General features: G+C 47.4%; 1 protein-coding gene across 1 annotated transcript in view; it reads left to right on the plus strand.

Annotated features, from left to right (window-relative positions):
* Window positions 1–21,802, plus strand: part of MYOM2 (myomesin 2) — an 81,820-nt gene extending 60,018 nt beyond the window's left edge. The window contains exons 26-37 of the mRNA XM_079726539.1: window positions 1,006–1,150; window positions 1,270–1,329; window positions 2,690–2,757; window positions 7,218–7,331; window positions 7,521–7,608; window positions 8,137–8,175; window positions 12,679–12,784; window positions 17,316–17,479; window positions 17,729–17,765; window positions 18,854–18,876; window positions 19,993–20,048; window positions 21,179–21,802. Coding sequence (XP_079582665.1) covers window positions 1,006–1,150; window positions 1,270–1,329; window positions 2,690–2,757; window positions 7,218–7,331; window positions 7,521–7,608; window positions 8,137–8,175; window positions 12,679–12,784; window positions 17,316–17,479; window positions 17,729–17,765; window positions 18,854–18,876; window positions 19,993–20,048; window positions 21,179–21,496 — 1,218 coding nt within the window. The 3' untranslated portion in view covers window positions 21,497–21,802. The remainder of the gene's footprint in view (window positions 1–1,005; window positions 1,151–1,269; window positions 1,330–2,689; window positions 2,758–7,217; window positions 7,332–7,520; window positions 7,609–8,136; window positions 8,176–12,678; window positions 12,785–17,315; window positions 17,480–17,728; window positions 17,766–18,853; window positions 18,877–19,992; window positions 20,049–21,178) is intronic.
* Window positions 21,803–24,370: the final 2,568 nt, after the last annotated feature.

A 24,370-nucleotide genomic window follows, 5' to 3' on the forward strand; every position in this document is an offset into this window, starting at 1 on the left:
GCTGCTGGCCACAGGTTACTGGCGACGACTCGCTCATCTCACCCCACAGCCCCACCTTCCTGGGACGGCTCATTACTCGGGCTGGGAAGCCTTTGCGTAAATCCCAGCTGGGCTCCTCTGAAAGGAAGCAGGAATGCCTGCAGGAAAGGTCACCAGCAAAGGCTGTCATGCTTTTGTTCATTCTGGGCGTAGCGTTGGGGGGGTCCAGGCCAGAGGAAGCAGCCCTCCGGTGGTGGTGTGAGTGGTGCTCCTGAGGGGAGCCCCGGTCCTGGCGCCGCTATGCTCTCCTTGCCCTGAATCACGGCTGCATCGAAGGCGAGTCATTCTCTGGATGTGCTCCTTCGGCCTCCCTGACCCCTACTTGATTGCAGATATCGTATCCAAGGGTGGAATAAGACATGGTCCATTCGCAACCACACGTCTGTCTCTGTAGCTCATCACAGGCGGTGAGAGTAGAGTCTGAGGGAGACATGAGCTGTGGACGGGCAGCACCGGGAAAGGGTCCCCATTGGAGGCTGCCCGGATGGGGGATGCAGAGCCTGGGCACCTTCAACCCTGGTGCTGGTGGCGGTGTTGAGTAGGGGGCGACCAGTCGTGATGCCCGTGTCCCCAGAGTCCCCGGGACTGAAGCCTTCGCGGCTGTGGAGGTGGTGGGTGGTTGCCTGTGGTTTTGTGATCGGACATGGCCAAGGGCGCCCCGTTCTCTTTCCCCCGTGTGCTGAGTTATCTCACATCAGGGGCACGTTCCCGAGGAGTGTGCAGACTTTCTGCTGGGTTCTTTGTGTGTAGGTCACTCCCCACGCAGACCTAGGGCTTCATCGCCCAATGTCCCTCGTTTGCTCTTTGGTTCACCGAGAGGTTCAGTGGCTGAAATTTCTTTTTGTGTATTTTTTGGGCACCATGATCCCTTAAGATACAATAGTTGGTGCAACTTTGAGGTGCCAGCGGGAAAACTGGAGGGAGGAATTTCACGGTGGAATTCTCCCCTTCCTTCTGTGCTCCCAGACACACAGAATCAAGTGTGACAAGTCAACTGGCCTCATTGAGATGGTGATGGATCAGTTTACCATCGAAAACGAAGGCACCTACACTGTGCAGATTCGCGACGGAAAAGCCAAAAATCAGTCTTCTCTGGTTCTCATTGGAGACGGTATGCCGTGTGGAAGGTCTTCATATGTCTGTAAAGGAAAATTCAAAGCAAATTCTTTCGACCAGAGAGAAGCAAATGTATTTCATTTCTATTTGTTTCTCCTTAAATATTGGATTTAGCATTCAAGGCTGTCCTAGAAGAGGCTGAATTTCAAAGAAAGGAATTTCTCAGGAAACAAGGTATGTGGTTGGCTGGCTTCCCCACCACTAGCACAAGACAAAGGTTTAGGATTTGAGCATTTGCTTGGAGCAGATCCTACTTAATGCCAAACGACTCTAGCTTCAATTTTAAATGATGGAGAAGTCAGACCACTTCTTAGCTGTAGAAGTTTGGATACTTTTCTCTTCTTTGACCTTTCCCTTTATTTCATCTGTATTTTCTTCTTGCTTCTACCTTGAAAAGCCCTGGAATCTATTGTTGAGTGTTCGTATTTTCCTGCAGTGATAAGGAAAGGGTGTCTCCATTACATGTCCAGATGGAGTCCAGTGATTGTGACAAAAAGGAATAAAGAATGGGGGTGGGTGAGTTGGGGGGATTATTAGGAGAAATGGAGAGAGGGCAGTGGACCCAGTTCCAATAGCCAGGAGCTTGTTATTTTACTTAAAATTGTGTGAACTTTTCAACTTTTAGATGTTTTAACTTTAATTACAAACAATACTTTTTAAATATATAGTTTTTAAAAAGCATATTAAAAATAAATAAATAAATAAATAATAAAAATGCATATTAACTAGATACAAAGGGAAATGGATAAATTTCAGAAACTGAACTACAACCCAAGGGTTTATTTGAAAAATTTTTTTATATGGGATTTCTATAGTTTTTGAAAAGAAGTTAGAATACAGCTTTTAAAATATAAAATGAAGACATTATTTTCATTGTTTTAAGTTATTTTTATTTTTAGTAGTCAAAAATATTTATTTTACTCATTTCTACAATATGATTTTTTTTCTACAATATGATTCTACAACTCTGTAGGATGTATTTATATGGAAGAAATCAATAAATACTTTCTAAAACTGCTTTGTATTTTTGTGTTGAATGTATTATTAGCGTATGACTTCTGCATTTATATTAAGTAAAAATGATATTTTTGAAAGATATGTAAATTAATCTTTGATTTCAAATGCCATATAAATATCATGTGTTGACATAATTGCTAGGTCAAACTGCTTTTTCTTCATCTTACCTCAATTAGTTCTCCTATTTTAAAGTTTTTCTATACTATGCTGTTGGATGTTGTTAGACACTTGTCTTGAGAAAAAAATATAATACTTCATTATTCTTCCTTCTAAAGAGCAATAGCTATTAGACATCACCGAGAAGGAGAGATCAGACAGCATCATCCAGCTAGAAATAGAGATTTCAGTATGAGTATTGCACACACTGACTTCGGAGCCCTGAAAATTAGTTTTATTAAATTATCTTGGTTTCAGACTGAACAGCTACTTTCTTCTGCCCAAAATGCATTTGTATGTGTGTGTGTATATGTATACATTTTTTTCCTTTATTTAAACTTTTTTCCCTTTTCCCCGCCAGGCCCTCATTTCGCTGAGTATCTGCACTGGGATGTTACAGAAGACTGTGAAGTCCGGCTGGTCTGTAAGGTGAGGAATCGGTTCTAGCCAGAAGAGAGTGAGACTCCCATTCTTGTGACAGTGGAGACAGTCAGGAAGCAGCTACGCTCAGATCACACTGGTGGTGAAGCGCGGGGGGTTGGATCAGGGGCGGGTGGTACTCAGACTTTCAGTCTCGTCTGTGGTCTTTGTCAACAGATTACAGGGGCAACCAAACGAAGATTCAGGTAGGTCGTTTATAAAATATTTATTTAAGATTTCAGTAAGTGAACTTACGGGGAAGAATGCTATGGTGAAATTTATCTGGTAATTTCTATGCTGCTCATATGATTTCTTTAGGAAATAAAAGGTATGTTTGGGGAATAAGATGCTCTTAAGTTTTTGTTTGAGCAATTCAGTAATAAAGTAAGCCTGAATTACTACTAACTATAAAAACCTGTATTTTGGGGAACAGACTTTAAGTTAATGAGCCCCTGCTCTATGGCTGTCTCTGTAGAAGAAGAGGCTGTGGGGAAAGCTCGATCGTGCATCATTTCTGTTCCCAAGCTACTCACAGACAAGAGAGAAAAACAAGCAGACAAGTCAACAAAGTGGTGAAGCCTGAGCTGAGTGCAGGGGGATGACTGAGAAGGGTACAGGTCGACGAGGGTGGAAACCGCTCCCACAGGCTGAACCGTGAAACAGCCGCGTGGGAAACTAGGAGCCGGAGGATTAGAGAGTGAATTATGAGTTGGCCGCTGTGGAGAGCAGTATGGCAGCTCCTCAGAAGTAATGGGTGCAATTACTGTACGATCCAGCCTCAGATAGATACGTGTGCACCATGATGGTGGCCGTGCGATTCACAATAACCCAGCGTGGAGGTGGCCCAAGTGCCCATTGATGGATGGATAAACAAATGTGGTAAATTCGCGGACTGTGATTCAGCCTTAAAAAGGAAGGAAATCCGGGGCTTCCCTGGTGGCACACTGGTTGAGAGTCCGCCTGCCAATGCAGGGGACATGGGTTCGTGCCCCGGTCTGGGAGGATCCCACACGCCACGGAGCGGCTGGGCCCGTGAGCCATGGCTACTGAGCCTGTGCGTGCGGAGCCTGTGCTCCGCAACGGGAGAGGCCACAACAGTGGGAGGCCCACGTACCGCAAAAAAAAAAAAAAAAAAAAAATAGAGCTCCCATACGATCCACCTATCCCACCTCTGGGAGTCCATCTCAAGGGAGTGATGTCACTGTTGTGGAGAGACACCTGCACCACGTGTTCGTAGCAGCATTGCTCACAATGGCCAAGACGTGGACACAACCAAGGGTCTGCTGATGAATGAATGGCTAAAGAAGATGTGACACACACACACACACACACACACACACGAATATTATTCAGTCATAAAAAAGATGGACATTCTGCCATTTGTAACAATATGGATGGATCTTGAGGGAAATAAGCTCAGTGAAGTAAGTCAGACAGAGAAAGACAGACGCGACATGATTTCACTTATATGTGGAATCTAAAAAAAAGCCAAACTCATAGAAACAAAGAGACAAGTGGTGGTTGCTAAGGGGTGGGGGAGATGTTGGTCAAAGGGTACAAACTGCCAGTTATGAAATGAGTAAGTTCTGGGGTCTAATGCCCAGCGTGGTGACTGTAGCTAATAACAGTGTATTATATACTTGAAAGTTGCTGAGAGAGTGACCTTGCGTGTTCTCACCGCTCACACATACACACAGTGGTAACCGTGTGAGGTGAAGGATGTGTTGACTAACCTCATTGTGAGAACCATTTTGCAATATGTATGTGTCTCAAGTTGTGTGCATTGTACACCTTAAACATACACGGTGGTAAATGTCAATGAAGGCAGCAGCTCTGTTGTAGTCAGTTGGCTCTTTTTTCTGACAAGGGTGTCCTGAGTACATGCTCACAATGGTGGTGGGACAAATAGCAGTTCTGCCCCCCATGTGCTCTGACATCCTCCTAGTGGTGTAGGCCCTCCTGTGAATATTTGATAATATTTTAAGTTCCCTGATCAAAGTGAGTCATAAGTCTTTAAACACAGATATTGGAGAAACTGAATAACTGTTGCTTGAGAGGTGAGTCTTTTGCAATTTAACCCACGTAGCCTGCATACTCGTGTCCCATCACTCCTGTGATTCCGTGAACCTTCTTCCGCATAGGTTTTTGCCTAATAATACTTTGGCAGGTGGTTATTGTTCTATTTACTTACATAACAAAACACATGGAGAAAAGTCAATGTGAGGACGTATTCATATTATAACTTTACAGAAAACCATCTTTTAAAAGAAAAGTTTAAGGCAAGAGAAACCTCAGTCATGAACAGAAGGAAATCTGGGAGAGAGATTTCTCACACACCTCCAGTAAAGCTTTGGGGAGGGCGCACTCAGACAGTGAGAGTCGCGCAGGGCCCCGTGTCTCAGGAGTGATCCTGTTGTGACCTTTTCCTAGATACTTATGTGCATGTGAGGTGTGCATATGGAAAAAGTGGTAGAGGACTTCCCTGGTGGCGCAGCGATTAGGAATCTGCCTGCCAACGCAGGGGACACAGGTTTGAGCCCTGGTCCGGGAAGATTCTACATGCCGCGGAGCAACTAAGCCTGTGCGCCACAACTACTGAAGCCCACGTGCCACAACTGCTGAGCCCATGCACCACAACTACTGAGCCTGTGAACCACAACTACTGAGCCCGCGTGCCTAGAGCCCGTGCTCCGCAACAAGAGAAGCCACCACAATGAGAAGCCCATGCACCGCAACGAAGAGCAGCCCCCGCTCGCTGCAACTAGAGAAAGCCCACGTGCAGCAATGAAGACCCAAGGCAGCCACAAAGAAAGAAAGAGAGAGAGGGAGGGAGGGAGGAAGGAAGGAAGGAGGGAAGAAAAGAAAAAGAGAAAGTGGTAGAGACATTGCAGAGAGTTCAGAGAAGCGACAAATGAGTTATTTGGGGGCAGAACACACCCCCCTCCCCCCCCACCCCGAGCTACAGGACAAATAAAGTAACTGAGGATATAGGTTTTAGAGAACAGAGGCTGAAGGTCATTGGAAAGGTTTTTATTTAGCACCCAAGGACCGACAGTGTAAATATCTTGGAAAATGAGAGTAAGAGGCCGCAGTGCTGAATTAAGGTGGGCGAGAGTCGGGGACTGGCTTGGCGTGGAAATGGACACAAGGGAGATTTTGAGGTGTTAGGACAAAGGACACCGTCTGCTGGGATTGTTTAGCTTCGCTCCATCCTACCGCTGACTGTCACCACGTGGTCCTGGCTTCAGAAGGAAGAGCCTAGCTCCCAGATCAGCGGGAGACAGCCCTGCACTTACTCTGAAACATTTATGGACTTATTCTCCATATCGGGCACGCTGCTGTGCCCCGTGTGCAAGCATGAGTAGAACATTCTGGAGCCCTGCTGTCTGGGGATTGTCCCCCAGAGCTGTCACCAACGACAGCAACTGATGTAGCTGCTATGGGAAGTCTAAAATACATTGCACTGCTACACTCTCAGAACTAATCACGTGCTCTCAATGTTTGTAATTTATTTATCTATCTATCTATCTATCTATCTATTTATTTATTTTTTTTTTGCGGTACGCGGGCCTCTCACTGCTGTGGCCTCTCCCGTTGCGGAGCACAGGCTCCAGACGCACAGGCTCAGCGGCCATGGCTCACGGGCCCAGCTGCTCCGCGGCATATGGGATCTTCCCGGACCGGGGCACGAACCCGTGTCCCCTGCATCGGCAGGCGGACTCTCAACCACTGCACCACCAGGGAAGCCCTGTAATTTATTTTTTGTCGCTGACATCTCTGTTGTTGAGTCTCTATGGGATGTGAATGCAGAATGGTCCGTGTCACACAGTTCAATGTGATCAGTACATTCCACTCCTACAGAGCCAGAATTATTCTTCTTCGTGGGACGTGTAGGTCAGAGCATGTGACTTGAGATGCTTACTCATCTTTGGAATTCTGCAAAGCTGAGTTTCGAGTTCAAGCTTAGGGCAGAGATTGAATTTCGAGGAATTTTAGTAGTAGGAAAGTCCTCGTGCCCAGTGGGCTCGTTTTGTGTTAAAGTTTATTTCCCCTGCATCTGTGTGTCTGCAATGTCATGTTGCCAAAAAAGCAGTCACTCAACAGTTTTATAGACCAATAATGATATTTTATATTATTTATAAATTTAAAATACACTGCTTACATCTTGTCTTTATTATTGACATCTCACGTGAACCAAAAAACCTTGCACCGTCTAATTTCATGGGTTAGCACGAAGAGGAATCATTTGTTCTTCCGAATGGAACTGTCAGGGCTTAATTATTTTAGAAGCTGAAATTTAGAAATGTATTTGCTATTATTAGAACCGACAGCTTTCCCGTGTGCTTCTGTCTGAGACTGTCTATAATAAAAACTGATTTTTTTTAGGTCTATGATTTCAAATCAGAGTAGACTTTTTTCCCATGGGCCACAGCGATTCACATACTCAACATAAAATTCCTGTCTTGTAGGTTGCAAACACCAAGAAGGAAACCGTCTTCAAATGGCTAAAGGATGATGCTCTGTATGAACCGGCAAAGTTGCCTGATCTGGAGAAGGGGGTCTGTGAGCTGCTCCTACCAAAGGTACATTGTGTTAAAGAAAACAGATAGAAGCAAGATAAGAAAGTTCTCTCAAACAACCTGTGTATTCTGCATTATCTCCCAGTTTGCCTCCTGAATTTCCATGGTTTGCAAAGAGAATGTATTAGCCTGTATTACATTTTGTATCATGGCGTCAGTTTTACGTACATATGGGATGTGTTTTATTTGCAGTTGTCAAAGAAGGACCACGGTGAATATAAGGCAACCTTGAAAGACGAGAGAGGTCAAGATGTGTCTGTCCTTGAGATCACTGGCAAAGGTAGAATAAAACCTTCTTCCTTCTACTAAAAGGAAATCCATTCCGCCAGCAGGATGAACCGTGTGATGAAGGCACAGCATCTGTATCCTTAGTACATATTGTTTCTTCAGCGGGGACACAGGAAAAGAAAATAGTTTTGTACTTGAGTTGCATTCAAAGCTGTTTGAGTGTTTTAGAACAAGGTATGATATTACTCTGGGCTTCAATGAAATGCCGTCTCAGTCCCCCTTCAGGAGCCAAGTTCTATCCTGTGACAAATGTATTAAAGTGATCGAAACAGTGGTGAAGAGGTTCAATTAAATGTACGGTCGGATTTATGTCGAGCACAATGTTCTTGTTCCTTGTTTAAAAAGTGAATAGACGAGAAGGATTTATCGCCACACGTGAGCCTTTGATGGATAACTATTGCCATTTTAATGTTTCATTTTTCAAATGAACGTCCTGATTTCCTGTATCAATTTAATTAAACATGAAAATGCTGCTGATCAAATTAGACATCGTAATGGTGCATTTCCTTCTTCCTTTCAGTGTACGAGGATATGATTTTGGCCATCAGTAGAGTCTGTGGTAAGTAAATGCCTTCTAACTTTCAAGTCATTTTGGTGCTAAAATTGCTATTTCCTGAGAAGGGCATTTTCCACAGCTAATGGAACCACAGTGCATCTCCTGTGAACAGGCCCCAGATTCAACGGCAGAACAGTTATCTGACCGCCTCAGTGATGCTTTTTAAGGGGGTTTTCGGCATTATATGCAGAATATGTTTTTCTTAAAAAAAAAAGAGACAAAACAAACTCAGTTTGGATTCCCTAATTAGCCACTTCTTGTAATTTGCCTTAGGTCAACTCCGATGATGCTTTGTCCATAATTGCTCTCAGCGTCTGCCTTACAAATGCTAAATAGCAATAATGAATTTTGAAGCCTCTGGTTTTGTGTCTGGTTTAATACATACTAAACCACTTTGTAGCTTTGCAAATAAATTCTTCCTATTTACCCTTCCATGGAAACTGTGAGAACAAAGATATTGGTTATTAATTTGATAATAATAGCTTATATTTGTAGAGGGCTTTCTGCTGATTATAAACTTTTATGGCTGTGGGCTTTCTAGAGATGACCTAATTGATATCATCAGATCAGGCGCCTAAGGCCCGGAGCAGTTAGGTGGCTTAACCATGGGACTCTGGCAGCCAGAGTCAGGACCAGAAGCTCACATCTCTCCCAGGTCTGAGCTCAACTGCTGTCCCGTAAGGGTTTTGGTCATCCTTCTGGAAAACTTGTGACGTTGATTTTTTCATCACTCTCTCAAAACATCCCCGTGAGGTAGACTGTTCCTTTTTGCTTTTGCTTGTCACATAGATGACCACATTTTGAATGAGTTTTACTGCTGATGATTATTAACGGGCCGAATGCCACTCCGTGGTGTACGTGCCACTTTGCGAAGGTACGTTAAGCCACTTGAAAGGTGGCTTCACGCTTAATGCTCCATGGGATGACCTTGCATTAAAGCATCATGTGACCCGTAACATGGGTGATGCGATTGATCGTGGTGTCTTGAAAAGTGAAGGTACCAGTGAAGGGGACAGAGAAACACAGAACGTAGTTTCCTATCGTATTCTCGTGATCTTGGGTCCCAGACGCCCGAGCCTGGAAGGACCACGTGCGTCTTACTGAGAGTTAGTGTGGTGGGCAGAGAGAAGGCACGGGACACGTGGCATCAGCAGTTTCAGCCCCTGTCCTCCCGAGGAGCCGGGCCCTGGCTCTACCGGACGCTGCATGTTCAGTGCTGGTGCAGCCGGAGAGGAACAGAGCTAGCGTTACTTGATCTACGAGGGGGATGTGTTCGTAGCAAGCGGGGGCCTCTCCGCAGCCCGCGCGCGGCCCGTTATCCCAGAGCTGCCCCGTCTTCCCGGCCGTCCCGCTCAGGCTGCAGTGGGCTTTCCCCGCAGCCCTGAGGTGTCGTGGCCGCCTGGGGTGTCGGTCCAGGTGTGACATCTGTGGTTCCCACGTCCCCTTGCTGTATCCATCAGGGACCTCGGTCACCTCCATCCTCCGTCCTCTGACCTCTGACCTCAGAGAAGCTGTGCCTTTGCCTCTTCTGTGTCTTCTGAGAGCCCTTGGGGGTGCTGACGCCCAGGCACATACTCAGACACGCTCACACGTACACACACCCTCACTTCTCCTCCACCTGCCCCCCGCCCCCCAGGAATATTCTTAATCCTTGAAAGCGCCATGATTCCTGCTTGGGTTCCAAGTGGGCTCTTGTCACCTGCAATCAGTGGCTTTTTAGACCTAATGCAGCCCCGAGTTGGTCTAACCGATAGCAGACAGCGCTGAGCGCGCAACTCCTGAAACAGCCGAGTGAAGATGGGGACGCGTCGTCTGTGCTCTGCTGACAGTCACGTGGACGCTGTGACGCGAGTCGCGGTCTCGCCATGCGTGTTGGCTGCCTGGTGGCCTCTACCTGTTGAATGAGGGCCCAGCTCCACCCGGGAGAGGCGTTTTGGGTCAAATTCTATAGTTCCATGGAGCAGCATCAGGCGTAATACTGGGTTGATGTAAGGAGTACTTCTGAATTTTCAAGTAGAGAGCCGTCAAAACAGTGTTTTCCTGTTTCCTGGAGCACAGAAACGTTTCCCTATTCGTTTTCTTGGCTTTTCAACCAAATTTCCCTTCACAGCTTGGGGGGGGAGTGTGGGGAGATAGTGTTCCCAGAGCTTCTAAGACCGAACAGCCTCTGGGGTTTGCATGTTGGGAAGAAATCAGTGGCTCTTCTTGAGGGCCCCCCAAATTTTGTTCGAATTTCAGAGCCAACTAGAGGCTTTGGATAAATATGGGATCCTCACATCAGCCTCCCGGGCTCCCACCTTCCCGACCCTGATCCCACAGAGAGGATCCTGCAGCGGCTTGTGGATGGCAGAGTGTAGGAGGCTTTCCTTCAGGAGGCTTTCCTGCCGGGTCAGCTAGCAGCCCACAGAACACAACTGTTTGTTCTTTGTGTCCCGAAGGTTAAAGGCTGTGCTTGGCTGCAAAGCAAACCTGCTGTTATAGAGAGAGTTAGGGTTCCTCAACCTCCTCATCCTTATAATAAGGAATTTGGACAAGGCGACGTCCAAGTTCTCATCCAGATGTAAAGTTCTATAATTCTCTGGCTGCGGACAAACCCGTGATAAAAATCGAGGCCAAAGTTACAGTTCTCTACGTGGATGATGCTTTGTGTGTATGTGTGAACGTGCACATGCTTCTGTGTATGTGTGTACATGCCTTTGACATTTCTCTTCATTTCCATGCCGACTTTTGAGATGCAGAAAACACAGTTGGAGACTCAAACTCCTTGGTTAGGTCTTCGGCATCTCCATTAACTGTATCTGACAAGACGTGCTGAGGGGCTCTTTGTATTTTTGCAGAACCTTGGAAGAGACCCACATTATCTAGATGAGGACTCTGGTCACTGAGAAGTTGTGTGATTTGTCCTGGGTCACGCAGTTAACTACTAGCAGAGTGTTCTCGTGTCCCTAGATGGGGAGTCCAGCCTTCCTTCTACGGCCCTTCGGCACTCCCCCCTCATCGTGAGACGTGTATTCTAAGACGTTACCCACCCACCTCTTGAACGTTGGTGGTCCTTCAGTTTTACAAAAATGTCTAAGGCGTATTTTACCTAAAGGGGGCCAAGCTTAAACTATATACCTTGATGTTTAACATTGATAGAACTCTGAAATGTCTAATCAAATAACTTTAAGAATCAATTGTGAAACAGCAACACCTACGGCAGAACTTACTTTTGGTGTGGCGACTGTGTAGATTAAATACCTATCTGGTTAAATTTTGTCTAATAAGATATAAATGCCCCTTAAACCTTCAAAATCAAGGCTCAGTAAGGATGCAGCGGATATAAAATCAGAAAATAGGGATACAACTTCCTAGGTCATGTGGCCCTGGTCAGCGTCATTCTTGGAAATCAGGCTCTTGTGATCCGATGACTTGGAACATGCATCCTGCCATCCTTTCCTCCCTGTGGTGGGCGAAGTTACTTATCTGTTGATTTTCTAGCTGAAATGAAACCCATCTGGTTCTGTGGGCTAGAGTTTAATTCTGTGTGCGGGTCTTGATTCTCAGTACTTAGGGAACGTGCCAGGCACCATCCTTGCATCTGAGCTGAGAACGGCTCTCCTTCTGTCTGTCCGTTTCATGGATGGTACCTTTCCCTCCTCCCCGCTTGATTGGAAAACCTTGTGGGCTCATGATCATTTATCGACTGCGAGTGTAGTCTGAAAAAGGACCCTTGACTTTAAGCTATTCAGCCGCTTTAAGACCGCAACATTTCCGTATTTTTGTGCTCAAGGATGTGCAGCTTGTTACCCTCTGCATCTGGTCGGCCCACTGCCCTCCCCCACGTAGGGAGAAGCAAAGCGGGGGAAGGGGTTTGGAAAAATCATTTTCTGCCTTTCTCTTTGGGCAGGAGTAGAGAGAAAGAGGATGCCAGAGGCCACGGAGGTGGGGCATTCAGCTAGACGGGCTCCAGCCACGGAGCTCCATGAGGGGATTCTCATCCCTACATCATTTACATGGATTTTCCAGAAAGTTCTATAGGGGATTGAGTGCCTGGAGGCTCCATTCCCTTCAGGGGAAAGGTTATTTTAGCAAATGCCAGGAAGAAGGAGGGGGGGATGCAAGAAGGTGGGTGCAATCTTGCAGACAGGACAGACCCCGTCAGTTTGGAATCCCATCTATATGGGAAGCTTGTGGGTGGTCTAATTTATAAGTTGATTCCTGTGGTAATGACTGGATGGCAGTGGTCAGGGATGTGAGAAGTGCCCTTAGGGAATATTTTCTTGGGGCCATTTGAGTTCCTTGATGCTATCGTCAAAGAGATTTTCAGATTATTTTGGTGTGGCAAAAGCTTATTTAATGAATGAACGTGGCCTGGGCAAATTGTAAGGATTTGTGGCTGACGGATGTTAGAATATATGCGTGAGGGTGCATTTACAGCAGGATGTAAGCTGGCCACAGGGCTTGTCCATTCTCACACAGCTCAGACTGCTTTCCTCAGATCTGAGTAGGTTTTATTTTCTGCAGGAGTCTCTGCTTCTCCACTGAAGATACTGTGCACCTCAGAAGAAATAAGACTTCAGTGTTTCATGAAATATTTCAGCGAAGAAATGAAAGTGAACTGGTACCACAAGTAAGTGGACTGTGGCCATGCCATCCATGGGGCGGTGCCCAGGGCTCACGGCTGGGACACGTGCTCATAGCCAAGTCCGCTCAAGACTTTGTAGTTTTGAGAAATGATGACAGCCTTGGGCTTGGGGCAGGACCATCACAGAAACTGGGTGGGGGCGGGGGGGTGTGTGGAGAAGGACAAAGATAAAGAAGTGCCTGAAGGTACTGGAGACAAAGTTCTTCGGTGTCTTGGTTTGGACAAAGGTGGTTTTACTGATGACACCATTTTGTCTGGAATCCAGCAGAGCTAATGGAAAAATAATATTTGGAAAAGATGCTCCAGATTTCCAGTCTGTTGGTTTCTCACTAGATTGTTTAAAAAGAAAAGGGCCAAAACAAACTTAATTGTACATAAAAGAAGAAAGCGAGAGGGATGAAACCCTGTACAAACAGCAGGTTTTCTCTGTGTTTCATGTCTGCTGCTGGTTGCCTGTCCAGGTGGGCATGTTCGCTACTAAAACACTGGAGACTCTCATTATGGTCACAGCGAGTGGACGAGTGCCTGCGTCCAGCCCCCTGGGGTCTGCCCTTCCGACCATCCCCCCAGGGTTATCTCTAACGCAGCCCGTCAAAGGGAGCGGATGGAGCGGGGACCGTGGTGTCTGTCCCTAACCTGAGGACACGGGCAACACCTGCAGGCCAGGTTTTCAGTGATGTCCATCTACCAAAATTGTCTGCTCCTCCACGGACTGGGACATCAGAGTGTCCACGTCGTGCCTTTAGATGTTATTTTCCCCTAATTAACATTTCAAAAGGCAAACTTCATGCTTACGACTACTTTACTTGTAAAAGCATTATTGAGGTGAATCTATTCGTGAGTAAACCGAAGTGCTGAATGGACAGATGTCTTGGGATATCTTTTTCCTATTTACCTTTTGACGTGCTGTGCTTTTGTCTTAGACGTTATGATCAGAAGCATGAACTAAGAAGATGTGTTGACGTCTTAGTGCATCTGTGTTTGGAATCCTGCATCTCTGTTTTTGGTAGTTAGTATGGAAATCTGTATCGGGTGCAGTCACTGCAGATCCCATACTAAGGGGTTTGTGGGGAAGTGGCTTTTTCTAGAGGATTCCAATACCAGGAGCTTTGAAGACTGAAACTCTGGTGTAGTTTTGTGATGTAATTGTTGATGAGGATATATTTTTTAAAACCAATGAGTAAATGTCTATTTCTAGCTGAATCAAACCTTCTCCTGGAAAAGGAGAATGAATCACTTCCTTCTCTGGGCTTCTTTGTTATTTACAGCCTATCATCTTTCAGTAAGTTGTGTGCAGCTGTGATAAATGTCTTATCTTCCCTGGTAAACGCATATGTCCCCTGCAGGAGGCTGCTGCTTCTCCAGCTATGCCTCCCAGGGCACGGCTCGATCTGTGCTGGGTGCCGGGCGTGCAGAGTTTAAATACATGCCACATCCCGCGTGAACACGTGCCCGGGCATGCGGGTACATGTATGTTGTGTTACTGTGTGTTATACACTTCACGCACATGATTTCATTTAACCCTCACAAAAGCCCTATGAACTTGGTATTAATACTCACATTTTATAGATGTGAAAACTGAGGTTTTGCAAGAGGAAGATAAAGCATTTGTTCAAAGTCACACAACTAGTAAGTGAAAGAGCAGGGATCGAACACTAGTTGGTCTGATTCTGGCCACTACAGTGCTGAGGGCCATCCAGCCGAAAGGAGGGGACTGATTGCAGGTGGACAGACGGACTGAGAGATAAGGGCTCGGATCACGTCTGCCTCATCAAAAATGTTGTATCATAAGAAACCATCCCTAGAGACCAACAGAGCTCGCTGTTGTGTTGCAGATTTCCACAGACTCCTGAGCGTGGTTGTTGCCATGCCTTCTCTTCTCCAAGCAGAATCAACACAAGTATTTCTTCAGTTCTTTAATGACTAAAATATAACCTTTAGCTATTTTTTACTACTTGACTATTACATAGTATTCAGTGCTATGTTAAACTTTATTTTATAGTTATATTCTCTCACTGAAATATAACCTTGGTTATTTTTCACTATTTGACTATTAAGTAAGTTCTTGTTAGGCAATACTTGGAAAAATAGAGAATAATATAAAACATTTGTTGAAATACAATCTGTGGGACTTCCCTGGTGGCGCAGCGGTTAAGAATCCACCTGCCAATGCAGGGGACACGGGTTTGAGCCCTGGTCCGGGAAGATCCCACATGCCGCGGAGTAACTAAGCCCGTGCACCACAACTACTGAGCCTGCACTCTAGAGCCCGCGAGCCACAACTACTGAGCCTGCGTGCCACAACTACTGAAGCCCGCGTGCCACAACTACTGAAGCCCATGTGCCACAACTACTGAAGCCCATGTGCCTAGAACCCATGCTCCACAACAAGAGAAGCCCCCGCAAGGAGAATCCTGTGCACCGCAACGAAGAGTAGCCCCCGCTCACCGCAACTAGAGAAAGCCCAGTGCAGCAATGAGGACCCAACGCATCATAAATAAATAAATAAATTTATTTTTTAAAAAAGAAAGAAATACAACGTGCTGCTGGATGCTAAATGGCCCACCTAACAGAGTCAGGGACGCCCGAGGGAGACTCGAGCTGTGGACCTGAACATTCTGTGCCAGTGGGTGGCGAGAAATCAATAGAGAATGATGAGGATTTGGGGAAATGTGGGCGTCAGCAAGGCCGATTGTTCTTTGACGAAATGCTGAGTAAGACCTCGAGGGCCACTTAGAAGAAGGGCTGAAACTTATTTCAAACGAGTTAGAAGCATACAAAGGGGAACTCAGCAGACATGTCCCTTTGCAAAAGGATTTTGTTCTCTTGCTCAAAGGTGAAATTACTCTGTCATCGAGAAAGGGCTAGACCTCAAATTGCTAAGTATGGACCACTGAAGACTTAGAAGCATCACAGCCACTGAAGATGCCGCGTGGCCTCTTTATAGAAGAAAACACTTTGGATTTTAATTCAACCTGGGAAATTTCACATGCAGAAGCCCCTGAAATCTCAGTGAAGCCTGGAGCTCCCTGGGGGAGGGGAGATGTGGGGCTGCTGCGCAGGTGCGCCCACCACCCCTCCCCACCCTCTCCTCCAGCCCCTCCCCACACCCTGCAGGGACCCATCTCCTGGGTTTCTTTCGCACAAACGAGCAGACACACCTAGGCTTTCTTCCATCCTCCTCTTTCTTACCTTAAGGTAAGATGTTTTAAATTTAGTTGGGAGTGAAGGGATTTGGTCATGTTTTGTGATCCAATAATAAAACCAAGGAAGAGGTTTTATCCGACTTGGCCCATTTAAGTCCCAAAACAATAACAAACAAATAGTCCTTCGAGCCAAAGTCACTGCCTAGGGGGTAACAGTGATAACAAATTCAATGCAGCCAGCAGCTCTGCTTTGCTACCAGGACTTGTTTGCCTTCTTATAAGTTGGCTAATTCAGCAGAAGCCAGCCTTAGCGGGTGTAGGGTGAGGATGGGACTGCTGATTAGGGAGGGTTCTGGAATTCACCCCAGGGGTGGAGCCAGGCTGGGGGCTCTGAGCTGGGAGGGGGAGCCAGGTGGCGGGGGGTGTGTCTGCTGCTGGCCCTCTGCTGGCGGGTGGCTTCACATGGTGTCTGGGAACAGCATTTGTGCCCAGTCCAGCAAGGCGTCAGGGCTGTGACAGAGGCGGGGTCAGAACTCAGGTCAGGGCTTAGGATGGAAGGCGAGTGGCTCCTTTCTGGAGCTGAGCTCAGGGTCACGCGCCAGGCTGTGCACATGCTGGCTCAGGGGGCCGTGGGCTCCTGCGCTAGAGCCCAGCTGGGGTCAGGGCCCTGAGAAGGGCGCCCAGCGGGTTGCATGTGGTTTGGCGTTTGGTGGACTCCTCCTCCTCTAGTGCATCATTTACCCCTCGTCCTGGCTGAGCCGATGCCGCGGTCATTCTCCTTTTGTGACTGGATTCTTTCACTCAGCATAGTGTCCTCCAGGCCCATCCATGTTGTAGCAGGTGTCAGAATTTCCTCCCTTTTTAAGGCTGAATAATATTCTATTATATGGATGGACCACAGTTGGTTTATCCATCATCTGTCGATGGACACTTGGGTTGTTTCTACCTTTTGGCTACTGTGAGTCATGCTGTTATGAACATGAGTGTACGAATATTTGTTCGAGCCCCTGCCGTCAATTCTTTTGGGTGTGCATCCACTGGATCACATGGTGACTCTATTTTTAACTTTTTGAGCAGAAAAATGCCATACTGTCTAGAGTATTTGATAGTCTATTACCTATTACCAATAAGCATATGTTAAACCATAAGGTATCTTTAAAAACTAAGTATCAGATTTAATTTCAGAAGGTTTTCAGAGCTGAGCTGCTGATGTAGTTAGTAAATGTATAACATCCAGAAAAGTCTATGATGACATCAGCTCCAGCAAGTTAGAGGAGGCTCCCCCTGAAAGATGTGTAATATGGCCCCACCGGTATCTTACATGTAATATGAGATTCTAAATTGAGTATGTCCCTGTGACTTTTTCAAAGGGATGCTAAGATTGCATCGAGTGAGCACATGAGGGTTGGCGGGAGTGAGGAGATGGCCTGGCTGAAGATCTGCGAGCCCACCGAGAAGGATAAAGGGAAATACACCTTCGAGATTTTTGACGGCAAAAATAACCATCAACGGTCACTTGACCTGTCCGGTCAAGGTAAGATCATTATTCTTTAGCACCTAATAATTTTGTACTTAGGGATTACCTTAGTGATCAAGGATGCTGAGAGGGAAGCAATCTGATTTTACCATTTTCATTCAGAGAAGATACTTTATTCATTTGGCTATTTCATTAAGCAAACCAATCAGTTTTCATTAAGCAAACTCACGAGCAGAGCAGCTAAGGGAATGAACAAAAGCCGAACACATTCGAACGGTTACTAATGTACAAAATATTTCCTTGCAGCTTTTGATGAAGCATTTGCTGAATTCCAGCAGCTCAAGTAAGATTTGCATGCTTGGCTATTATGTTTCCGTCTGGGGTCCAGATGACGTGGTGTCATTTTGGCTGAGTGTGGGAACATCTAGGGACGCCTAGCTGACCCAAGGAATGTGATGTTCCTAGGAGCTGGGATTAAAAATAACAATTTAGGGCTTCCCTGGTGGCGCAGTGGTTGAGAGTCTGCCTGCTGATGCAGGGGACACGGGTTCGTGCCCCGGTCTGGGAGGATCCCACATGCTGCGGAGCGGCTGGGCCCGTGAGCCATGGCCACAGAGCCTGCGCGTCCGGAGCCTGTGCTCCGCAACGGGAGAGGCCACGACAGTGAGAGGCCCGGGTACCGCAATAAAACAAACAAACAAACAATTTAAGCCATTCAGTATCTAGAAGAAGGCATTCTTCTAAACTGTAAATGCATCTATCAGTTAATTTTAGAGTTATAATAACCCTGGGTTAATTTAAATGAATTTAAATGCTGAGTTTCTGAAATAGGTATAATTATAGCAACACATCACACAGAGCAATTTTTTAATGTTATATATTTAGGTTCTTTTTTAAGACTTTATATTTCTAGGGCAGTTTTAGGTTCACAGCAAAACTGAGAGGAAGGTACAGAAAATTCTCATTTCTTTTTAGCTGAACAATGTCCCAGTGTTTAGAGCAACTTTTTAAAGAATAACTGGGGGTTTCTAAACATGTGTCTAAAGTTTAGAGCATCCGACACCGGGAACAGTCTTTGTCCCTTACTAGGTTATTCAGTAACTATTTGTTGAATGGATGAATGGACGATTTAGGTAAATCAAATACCAACATTTTCAAAAATATCTAAAAATCTCCAATGTAATCTGGTGAAAAAAGAAACTTTTCTGTGAGTTTTATCAGCTGGAAGACAGGGCAGTGGGAAACGGCAGGAAAAGTACATACATATGGGTCCTCAGACCCTGTGACCCGAATGTGTTCTTCTAGGAGAAGCAAACACGTTTCCTTCTTCATCTGGCTTTCATCTCTAGCAAACCTCTGAAATGTGTGATGCTCTTGGTTGATAGCATTTGCTCATGACTCTTTTATTCTCTGCCCCCCTTTAATTTTCAGGGCAGCTGCTTTTGCAGAGAAAAGTAAGTACATGTTAGATTATAACAAGCACAAAAGATTATTTGGGGTGGAGCAGAAGGTCTGCACTTAAGAGTGTTCATTTCGTGCGTTAAACAATAGACAGTAAACCCTGCCGCCCGCTTGGAAACCCTTAGGACTGTCCACAGCCCCTGCTGCTTTCACCTGCTCATCCCCAGCTTCCCCACAGCCCGCCTTCCAGCTCCCCGCCCCCACCCCACCCCCAGCCTCCTTTCTGCCTTCACCTTCCACCACCTGTTCTATGTCCTTTCACGAGCTGGTCAGTCAGGAGTGGCCGCCGGAGGAGGCTCAGGACAGGCCCAGGGAGGACAGTTTGTTGGGCTCTCGGGTCCTAGAGGCAGGGCCACGCCGGGCACGTGGGGGGATGGCCAGGGGGTCAGGGGACAGAGGACAGGACGGAGGAAGACTGAGGGCACAGCCTGTACTGGGGTTTCCAGGGGAAAGGCAGGCGGTGCGGGGGGAACATGTACGATTGGCTGCTTTTAGTGATTTTGCTGGGCTTCGGGTGACAGGGCTGCCCCGAGCCGCCGGGCACCCGGCCCGGGTGTTTCGGGCAGAGGAGGGTCACCTCCCCGGGGGTGGGGCAGGCGGAGGAGGCCGGGCCTGGCCGGGCTGTCGGCACAGGTCACAGGCGGGCTCCTGGCTGGGCCTTTGGCTGGCGGGGGGTTGTCTCTCCCCAGCCAGGCGGGACTTACGATGTCAGAGCATCACAGTAGACAGAAAGTGAAAACATGCCTGCAATACATCCCCCTGCAAAATCCCGTCTCCAGAGGCCAGGCCCCCCGTTCCTGTCTAAATTACAGAAGGACGGGGTCTGCCCTGTGCTGAGCCCCTGGTGAGACCTTCCTCCTCACGCCCGGCTCACGGCCGCGTTTCCTCTCGACCGTTTCACAACCCCCGTGCTCGGAGTCACTTACCCCCTGCTCCCACCCTGCACCTTAGCACGGGTCCCCGCTTCGGTGTGCCTTGCCCTGTGTCCTCTCCCGGGCCAGCGCTCCCCTCCCAGCTCCTGCTGTGCCCCTCGGTGCTCAGCCCAGGGCCCGACCCCCAGGATGGTCCCCATGGGTGGTTTTCTCAGCAGAGTCGCTTCGCTCTTACAGATCGTGGCAAGGTGCTCGGCGGCTTACCCGACGTGGTGACCATAATGGAGGGAAAGGTGAGGGCAGGCAACGGGGTGCCCAGGGAGGGCGGCCGAAGCGGGGGGTCCCCACGGCAGGCCCAGTGCCAGCAGCCGGTGTGGAGGGGGGCGTCCTGGGTCCTGCTGGGCCCAGGCTGCCTCTGGGAAACTTGTGTCCTCAAAGGGAATAGTCTAACCCTCTGAATGCGCACAGGGCACCTTTCCCACCACGGGGAGACACATTACACGGTATGTTTGTGACACCCGGTGTTTCCAGCCCTGGTGTCCACCTGGCTCTGACGCCACGGGTCCCGGGGGCCAGTCGAGGGCGTGAATGAAGGGGCAGGTGGGCCCCACCCACACCCTCGCCCACGCGACCCACCTGCCTCGTGTGAAGGTGGGAGCCGCCTTGTCAAGTGTGAAATAAAAAGAGCAATCTCCACTCCAGTTGTCAAGGTCATTTTGGGGTGTATAAGGGAAACCATTTATTGGAGTTCTAATCGGTCACCTGTCACTGGAATTACTGATATCTAATTGGTACTTCTCTGGGTGCTTGAGTGATTCCATCTCAGTGTCACGGGGACATAGCTACTTGAGAGAATTTTTATTAGGCCAAAACACGAAAACGTAGAGCCCTTTTCTTTAGCAGCTAAGGAAAACCTGGCGAGCTGTACCTGCAGGTCATGGATTGAGGATTAGCACTAGTTTTACTTTATCCTGGACCGAAAGCATGCTTTGCTAAGTGTCCACAATGCAGTTTATCATAAGACAACGCAGTCTGTGGATTTGCCAGAACAACTGGTAAAGGGAACCCATGAGTCTGAATATAAAGGAAATTTAGAACCAGGCTAAAAATATCTACTGGAAAACCCAGAGCTTGATTACCTTCAAATTTTTAATCAACTTACACATGAATTAGATCTGGGAATAAATAGAAAAGATTACCTTTGAGTTTTCTCTCCAGCTGCCCCAGGAAGCTGTGAACTTCCTGCTCTTTTTGGATCCCTGGTGTCTAGTGTGGTGCCTACATATACGTAAAGAGCGTGTTGACTAAATAAATGTCCTGAAGGGCAGATCAATAGCCGAGTGGGTGGAGGGCCCAGGCTGCTCGGAGGCCGCCAGGCTTTTCTTTCTCTAACTCTCCCCTCTCTGCCCACCCTCCCCACAAGACTTTGAACCTGACCTGCACGGTGTTCGGGAACCCGGACCCGGACGTGGTGTGGTTCAAGAACGACAGGGACATCGAGCTGAGCGACCACTTCTTGGTCAAGGTGGAGCAGGCCAAGTATGTCAACATGACCATCAAGGGCGTGACCTCCGAGGACTCGGGCAAGTACAGCATCCACGTCAAGAACAAGTACGGGGGCGAGAAGATCGACGTGACGGTCAGCGTATACAAGCACGGGGAGCAGATCCCCGACGTGGCGCTGCCCCAGCAGGCCAAGCCCAAGCTCATCCCCGCGTCCGCATCCTCGCCCACCCATTGAGGGGCGGCCCAGGAGCCAGACGGCACGGGTGCTTGTGCCCAGCAGGTGACAAGGGCCCGCGGCGTCCAGCGTGGCTTGATAGTCAATTGTGCGTTTCGGTTTTAGTCTTCATGTTTGGTGATTAGGGGTTTCTGTCCTTCTAAGCGGAAACGCGGATGTTTTCCGGGAGGCTGCACCGCTGTGTCTGCAGGTGCTGGACGGGGTGGGTTGGAGGTGAGCTGACGTTGCGCTGGGGTTGTGCCCTCTAGTGCCCTCAGGCCTAGGGGCTCTGAAATGCTGGTGGGACAGCGTGTGTGCCTCCGTACTCTCAGCTCTCTCTTGCTTCAGGTGAATAAAACTTTAAAAGGCAACTTGCGGTGTCTCTGCTGTACCATTGCGTCCCCAGCACATCTGCCTGCTCCCCTCTGGCTTGTTTAATTACGGGTCACGGTGCAGCTTCACAGCTGGAACAAGCAGGTGATGCACCCCAAGCCGGGAGCCTGGGGTGGGGACCAGACTCCCAGCACAGCCCGCTACCCCCAGCAGCTTCCCCGTGAGGACTTGGGCCCGAGGCTACTAGACTGGGAAGGTGACATCTCGTGCGGGCTTAGAAATGTCCACTGGATGTAAAAATCACTGTCAGGAAAACAAAATACATAGATGGCCGCATGCTTTTTGAGTGTGTTAATTAAGGCATTTCAAAGGGAAGAAAACTCATTTGAAACGATCACAGTAGTGGTCATGGGGGGAAAAGTGAAACTTGGCTGTTTACAGAAGATCTCTTGGTGAAGATTTAAAAATGTGTGGGATGAACATATCCTTTCTTTGAACTTTTCTCCCTTTTTTGGAAAGAGGCTGAAATTCCTCTGGCATAAAAATCCTATCTCCGTATTTTAGTTTTGTATTAAACATATTGCTCCGTAACAGAGAAAGCTTTGAGAGTCCAGAATATTCTCTCTCTGTGTCATTAAGGCCAATCCAAACTCTATGACATTGGATTATATTTTCCAAAGGTAATCAAAGAAATCCTGAAATATAAGTACATCCCTCATAATGCCAGCCAGCTGAGCAGGCTTCTGTGAGTCTCGATACGAATTTTTAAAATCATTTTTACCTCTTCTGTTGTACAGGTGATCTTTAGCTGAGTTTCTTATTACTGCAAAGTCCACCAGTGTTTCCAAGAACATCGTTGGCAAGGGTAGACCCAGGCAGATTTCTCTATATTTGACCTTTATTTAGTTAGAAAGAACTTGCTTATTTTTTAGTTTAAGTAGTCGTTTTTGTTTAGCCGTGGTAAAATTCCCTCTGGGTCCCAAGCCCTGAGAATCTGGGGCTATGGGGTTCCTGGTCTGTGTCCAAAACCTGAGAAAAAGGCGCTCCGAAGTCGAGGGCAGGAGCAGACCGGACGTCGAATTCCCTTTCCCCGCTTCTTTGTTCTATTCGGGCTCTCAGTGGACTGGATGAGGCCGCCCCCACGGGGGAGGATGATCTTCACTCAGTCTGCAGGTTCAAATGCTGATCTCTTCCAGACACACGACCTCACAGACACGCCCAGAAACACTGTTCTCCCAGCTCTCTGGGTATCCCTCGGCCCTGCCCAGGTGACACACAAAATCAGCCAGCCCACTACCACAGGGTGCGGTGGGGCACGTCCAGAAGCACAATATCCCACCGTCCTTCACTGGAAGTTGAATTTCATCGTGCGAACCAGGGTAGCTGCTCTGTGTCCCTGTGCAGCTCACAGGCCACCATCTGTGGGGGCACTTTAGGACCTTGTAAACACCCTGCTCCTCGGCGCTTTCCCACCCAGATTTGGCGCCCGCTGATAAGTCTCATCTGAATCCATCTTCCTTCCGATGGTTGAGGAGGGTGATGCTTCAGACAGCTGCACCCTCCAGGCTTCTTACTCAGCATCCGGCTCTGAGCAAGGGTCCCCTCCCCGTCAGGCGTGGGTTTATGTGTTGTGTTTATGTCTATGTGAATGTCTATATTTATCTATCATCCTCAGATTGGACCTATGGGTTCCTATTGTATTCAGTGGATTGTAATATTTTATTGTCCTTATTTATTCTTATTCCCAAATTGTCCAAATTCAGCTTGAATACCATGTTCTGTGTTTGGCACCTGGGTGGCGAGTCCCCTTTCTGGGGGTTTTGTCTGGGTGTCACCTGACCTCCGAAGTCTCAGCATCCACAGGCTGGAATTTTGTGAGGACTTTCCTCTTGGTCATTTGCGGTGACCTTTGTTCCCTAATACCGCAGAGGTCAAGTTCACGTGTGGCTTCATTTTCACTCCTGCCTCAGTATGAAAGCTCGTGATGAGACACATCTGCCTCTGTTTCACGACCTCAGGCCTTGGTAAGGATGACTCCTTGCAGAAACGCAGTGCGTGGAGCCCAGGTCCAGCACCGAGTTCCAGCTCAGCGAACGGCCAGCTTTTTATTACGGGCAAGTCATTTAGATTCCTTTTTTTTGGAAAACATAATATTTAATTATCATAGCATAAGGTACTTTTTTAAAAACGTAGAACAAAGGTTTAATAAAAACATAAAACACAATCAGACACAAAGACAGATGAAAATACCCTCCCATGTACCTTTTCTTTTTTGTTTTTGCAATCCTATCATAAATGGTATACATTTTTTTATACAGCAGGTTCTTATTAGTTACCTGTTTTATACATATTGGTGTATACATGTCAATCCCAATCTCCCAGTTCATCCCACCCACCACCCCCCTCCACACTTGGATTATTTTAAGTCTTGTTTTCTTGTATCTACAAAAATGGAGGAAAATGATGCCTTTTACGAGTGAGTGTGATATGCATTCTGATAGCTGTTATAGCAAGAGTGAATTTCAGATTCATATGATTATGAAATGTGGTAGGTGAGGGTGG

This window comes from Hyperoodon ampullatus (assembly GCF_949752795.1).
Source record: "Hyperoodon ampullatus genome assembly, chromosome: 20".
In the NCBI taxonomy this organism is placed as follows: Eukaryota; Metazoa; Chordata; class Mammalia; order Artiodactyla; family Ziphiidae; genus Hyperoodon; species Hyperoodon ampullatus.